The sequence below is a fragment of the Hippopotamus amphibius genome, chromosome 13 (genome assembly GCF_030028045.1).
Source record: "Hippopotamus amphibius kiboko isolate mHipAmp2 chromosome 13, mHipAmp2.hap2, whole genome shotgun sequence".
Taxonomy (NCBI): domain Eukaryota; kingdom Metazoa; phylum Chordata; class Mammalia; order Artiodactyla; family Hippopotamidae; genus Hippopotamus; species Hippopotamus amphibius.
Window position 1 is genome coordinate 5,205,877 of NC_080198.1, and position 6,000 is coordinate 5,211,876.

The window sequence follows — 6,000 nt, forward strand, 5'->3', positions numbered from 1 at the left end:
GGGGATTTAATCAAGGGAATTAGTTACAAAAGGGAGAAGAAGGAAGGGATGAGTCGCAGGGATCAGGAAGCAGGTAACATCCCTGGGCTGGAACCTCCAAGCTGAGCTGTTTGCTGTGATGCAGAGAGGCTGCCTGTGGTGGTTTCAAAACATGTTTGCACATTCTTTGGCCATCTTCCCATCAGTAGGTGGACTCTTAATTCTCTTTCCTTGCATATGGGCTGGCCTCAGTGACTTGTTTCTAACAGATAGAATGCAGCGGATGAGACACCCTGACTTACAAGGTGAGGTCCTAAAACGTCTCACACCTTCCCCCTGGCTCTCAGGACACTCGCTCTTAGAGCCCAGCTGCCATGTTGTGAGGAAGCCCAGGCCACACGGAGAGGGCATGTAACTGCTCCAGCTGACAGCGCCTCCACCGGACGCGTGAGTGAGTGACCGCAGCCAAGCGTGAGCCCCCAAGCCGGGACCACCAGAACTCTGAGGGGGAATCACAAAATGGCTGTTGTTAGAAGTTACTAAGCTTGGGGGAGATTTGTTATGCAGCATTAGATAATTGGCCCAGTGCCCCTGCCAGTACGGGAGCTGCTAAAGCGGTCCCACCACCGCCCAGATGTCACGGGACCGCGAACAACAGCTGCTGCTGCTGTTGGAGGCAAACCCGGGACTTCCCTCTCCCCTCAACCTCTGACCTCCCACCACTGTCTCCAACTGGCAAAGCCTGATAGAAAGTCACCAGGTAAGAAAGCCTGAGAAAGGTAGTTTATAGCCCAGAGCGGAGTTTAAAGAACAGGTGTGTGGCTGAGACCCACCGGATAAAAACTGCCACGTCCACTCCGGTGACAGGGCATCGGCACACACACCCTTTAATCCGTACGTCAGCTTCCGACGGTAATAGCAGCAACCCCCAGCTCCACCCAGCGCCAGGCACTATCCTTGGTACAAAAGAAAATGCTCTCGCTTTCCGGCAGAAAAGGGCAGTCTATCCATCCCTGAGTGGAGCTAATTCCTCTCGCAATCAGTCTCACCTGACTAGCATGTAACCTAGACACTAACCTGCGAAGTTCACCACCACTGATGCTTCTTATAGAAAAGAACAGAGGAGAATGAAAGTAGTTAAATATGAGCCTGTCAGTGAGTGCGTGTGTGTACGTACAGATTATCAAGCTGAAAAGGAAATACACCCACCTCATTTTTCTGAGCTGGTCAGGACATCACAGTAGACATGTCCAGCATCTTTCTTCCATCACCCATTCCGTGTTTCTACTATCCTGAGCCTGCGTTTCAGCTGGTCAGAGTTCCTTACCTGTTGGGGTGACCCAGATCTTCATTCCCGCAGGACCAGTGTCCCTAGTGGTCCTGTCTTTATTGGGTCCCTCTAGTCTTTTATTAACTCTCTAAGTTTCATGTGTCGAGTAGTAAGAATTTGATAGTGCTGACTGTGCTAAGGAGTGTTTCTTGTATTGACCCCTTTACCCTGGCAGCAACCCTATAAGGTAGGTGCTATTATTATCCTACGAATGAGGAAACTGAGGCTCAGAGAGGTTAAGTAATTTGCCCAAAGTCGCACAGCTAGTTAAGTGGTAGCGCCGAGATCCACACGCATGCGTTTGAATAGTCTGAATCCAGTGTCTGTGCCTGTAAGCGCTGCGCTCATCCACAGCTGGGCCCACAGAGGGTACAGAGCCAAAGGCAGCTGTTATTTTTGATGTTGCTTCCATTTGACTGATTGTTGACTCTTGGAGAATCTTTTCCTTACTGCCCTATAAAAATGACCAGTTGACTAAATAAAGCCTAAATAAAGAAATCTCCCTGATTTCTGGCCAGAATTCCTTAAACCACTGTTTGAGAATGTCTCATGCAAAGCCTGATTCCCAAAACAGAGCTTCCCTGCTATTGAGTCATGGCCCCCAATCATAACATGTCTCTTTATCAGCCAGGCAACCTCGGAAAAGTTTTGGACTTGGTGACCCAAGACTTATGAGGAAATCCCAGGTCAGCTCTGCCCCAGACCAGCCAGGAGACACTGGGCCTCCCTGAGGGAGGAGATGGCTGAGCTTCCACATGTGGCTCCAAGAGGAGCAGCCTTTGGGAGACTGGAGAAAAAAGGGCAAGAACAGAAATATAAGACAGCGCAGTGCTGGAGGGCTGCCTCTGCCCACAAATGTGTGCCCACGTGATCCCCAGGTGCGTGTCAGAAGAGCCATGCGCTGAGAGGTCTCTCAGGCTCTGCCACGTGAGCAGAACTTGTCAGGAGTAAGAGGTGAGCCTGTTTTTCCTCAGGCATCTCCATGGCCACAGTGCTGGACTGCGGCTCCAGCTCAATCATGGGTTCCTACTCTTTTGAGGGACTGTGTGGCCGTGTGTCTCCCCCTGAGCCCTGCCTTCCAGGACCACCGGAGCGGGTGGTCCCTGTGACTACCAAAACACCGTCAGTGAACAGTAAGAAGCAGGAGTGTGAATTTGAGCAGACACACCATCTCTAAGGGAAGATGCTCATCACCCCAGGCCCTCTCTGTCTTGTCCTGACCAAAAGATTCGCAAGCTCATCTAACCCGCAGAAATGCCCACTGCTAGTCTGTGCTGGGGAGCGGATGGGTCCAGTGGCATGGGCACCAGTGAATGTCTGTGCAAGTCCTTTAAACTAGTGGAGGACGGAACGGAACAGGGAAAGTGACCCAACATTTACCGAAGTCCTATGAACACCAGGGGTCGTACATAAACTGCTTCCTTTAGTCCTCACCCTGCTTCAAAAGTGCTGATATGATTCTGCCTTTTTTTTTTTTTTTTTTTTTACAACCAAGGAAACTCAGGATTAAAGAGATTCCACAGTGGGCCCGCTGCCCCACAGCTAGTATGTGGCAAGGCTGGGGTTTGAATTCAGATCTGTCCGACTCAAAAGTCCACTTGCTGTTCTGTATCACACCCCCACTTTGGGCCTTGCCTGTAAGAGGTGGGTAACTGTCTCCAAGTTCATCCAGATGATCTCCTGTGATTATTTTCAGCCGTCACTAGCCATGGGGCTAAAGTCACCTGGTGTAGTTTCTCCTACACTATTTCTGTTTCTTCCATTTCTTCTGAGATCAAGTGGAATGATAAAAAAAAAAATTCCTTCCTAGAATGAGCTCCTTCTGGAGAGTTGAGGCATGAACTCTCAGACTTGAGCTGGAGAACCCAGGGACCATTTACCCTCCTTCACTTTCCAGGTGGGGTAAGTCAGTCCCAGACAGATTGTGACTTCCAAGGTCACATGTATTTTTTGACAGCCTGGACTAATACCTGCAGCTTTTACATTCTCCTTAATCCCCCTTTCACTGCAGCCTGCTATTCTACCCACCCAGCAGGTAGGTCAATTGTAACAGTGCCTAGGGGTTCAGCAGCTTTTATGAGATCGATCTCTAGGCTTGTATTCTTTTCAGAAATTACAGGATACCCCACCTAAACATAACTCCCAACTCTAACTTGAGTTTCATTATCCTCAACCCCCTCCTAGATGACTGACCAACTGTAACTCTTGGGCTACAGATAAAAGAATGTCTTTCCCTGAAATTCCAGGCTACCATGGTTTTACGTGAAAGTATTATACATCAGGGGTTGTAGCAAGTGGAAAAGCAGGAAAAGGCTAAAGACTCTCAGGAGAATTGAATTCAACTGGTAGTAATTCAATGCTGCTTAGCAATGTGGGGTTAGGGGGAGATAGGATCCACCCTCCGTGTGTTTAGCAAGTAGGGAGGGCAGGGTTCACCCTCACATCATAATATTATACAAGATGAGAAGGGATCAATGCCATGAAGTGAAATTCATTGATTAATTGATTTAGTACTTAAATATTTAATAAATGCTAACTACCTGTCACCTGGAGCACTAATGATGAATAAGACGTTGCCTCAATTCTAAGGATCTTACAATGCAGAAAAGTGGTTAGGTCAGTAAACGGTGGATTGCACTTGTCTGATAAATGCTGAGTTACAGGCATCGTTATGGGCTGCTGTGGAGATACATCAAAGTAAAGGCAAGTGTTGGTTGAACCCTCCCAGTGTGTCAGGCACCATTCTCAGCATCCTCCCTGTATTTCTTCATTTACTCCTCCCCACAGCCTTACGTATTAGGGACTCATTATCCCCTATTTTATGCCTGAGGAAATGGAGGTCCAGGGAAGCGACACCTTGCACACTGTTTCACAGCTCGTGGATGACAGCCAGGGTTCCAGAGCCCTCCCTCCTAACCTCTTAGCTGGACCATCTTCCCATTAGTTAGTGTTCACCTAGTCTGAAGGAGGGAGCACGTGATGTCTAGCCTGTTACTTTAAGAACCAGTCCGAGTTACCCAGAAGAGGAGGCACAGTATCCCACACATGGGGATAAAAGCCCGGAGTGAAGTCATCACCGTGTGTCTAGGGAACTAAAGTTAGCTCACAAGCAATAACATGCCAGGCAGATGCCATACAGAAGTGAGGCTGGAGAGGTGACTGAAGCCAGACTGTGAAAGGTCTTATGAGGGCTGTTAGTGTATTAATTATTCTCCCCAGAGCAATGCGGAGCCAGCAGAGATTTTGAGCTGGAGAGTAGAAAACTGGATTTGCATTTTATGAAAATGATTATGGCCTCCACATGGAGAATGAATTAGAAAGGGCAGGACGCTGACTGTCCAGTGGAGAGAGAATGGTGGTCTAGGGCACAATTACCACGAATGGACTCAGAGGGACAAATTCAACTGATGTTTGGGAATTAGACTCAGTACAACGTGATGGTTGAATACGGAGAAGGTGGCGTCAAGGTTCTGGCTGGGGCAACCAGGAGAATGGGGTGCTGTTTCCCAAGCCAAGGTTGAGGAGGAGGAGCAGATTTGGGGGTGGCATGAGGACGCTGATAAATTCAGGTCTGGGCATTTTGAGTTTGGGAGGAGGACCAGGAGGACAAGGCATCAAGTCACACAGGGGGTCGTGAGGAAGCGTTAGATTGTATTCCTGTTCCCCTGACTGATCAGTGTTTCCTCCTTGCAGGGCCTGCCCTGTGGGAGGATTCATTTTCTTCCCCAATAGACATCAGATTTGGCCTTGTGGCTTGTTTTGGCCAATGGAGTGAGAATGTAAGAGAGACACGTCACTTCTGAGCAGGAACTTAAGGAGTCAACCCAGAGTGTGTCCTGTCTCGTTTCCCCGGGCCACAGGACTGGCAGTGTTCCAGGGAGAGGCAACGCCATCAGCCTTGGTCCCAGAGTGAAGAAAACGTGGAGCAGAGCCACAGCTGACCTGCGATGCACTCTTAGCACAAGTGGAAAACAAACATTTGTGGTTGCAGCCTCTGTGATTTGGGAAACACTTGTTACTGCCGTAGCTATCCGGACTGACAAAGTGGGAAAGTCACATACAATTGGGAGGGTCAAAAAAGCTGAACCCTACCTCACACTGTACCAAAAATAACTCAAATGGATCAAAGCCTAAGTGTAACAGTTACCAATATGTAACTCTTAGACTAAAATATGCGTAAATCCTTGTAACTTTGGATTAGTCAAAGGTTTCTTAGACCTGAAACCAAAAGCACACATAACAAAAGAAAAAAATATACTAGACATAGTAAAAATTTAAAACTTTTGTGCTTCAGCAGACACCATCAAGAACGTGAAAAGACAGCCCACAGAATGGGAGAAAATATTTGCATATCATATATTGGAGAAGGCCCTTGTAGCTAGGATATATAAAGAACAATTCAATAATAAAAAGAAAACCATATTTTAAAATGGGCAAAGGATCTGAATAGACATTTTTCCAAAGAAGATAAACAAATAGCCAACAAGCACATGAAAAAGATGCTCAACATCATTAGTCATCAGGAAAATGCAAATCAACCCACAATGAGATACCACTTTACACCCACCAGGGTGGCCCTGATCAAAAAGACAGGAAATAGCAAACGCTGGTAAAGACAGAGAATTGGACCCCTCGTCCGCTGCTTGTGGGAGCGTGAGAGTGCAGCTGCTGTGGAAAACCATCTGGCAGGT

The 6,000-nt window shown here is 47.7% G+C and overlaps 1 protein-coding gene across 2 annotated transcripts in view; it reads left to right on the plus strand.

Moving 5' to 3' along the window:
- Window positions 1-5,708, plus strand: part of TAMM41 (TAM41 mitochondrial translocator assembly and maintenance homolog) — a 63,258-nt gene extending 57,550 nt beyond the window's left edge. Inside the window, exon 8 of one of the 2 annotated variants that reach the window (XM_057705800.1) lies at window positions 5,003-5,708. In XM_057705800.1, coding sequence (XP_057561783.1) covers window positions 5,003-5,112 — 110 coding nt within the window. In that variant the 3' untranslated portion in view covers window positions 5,113-5,708. Of the gene's footprint in view, window positions 1-1,940; window positions 2,131-5,002 lie in introns of those variants that run through there. The other variant, XM_057705803.1, reaches the window with a different exon arrangement.
- The last annotated feature ends 292 nt before the right edge of the window (window positions 5,709-6,000 follow it).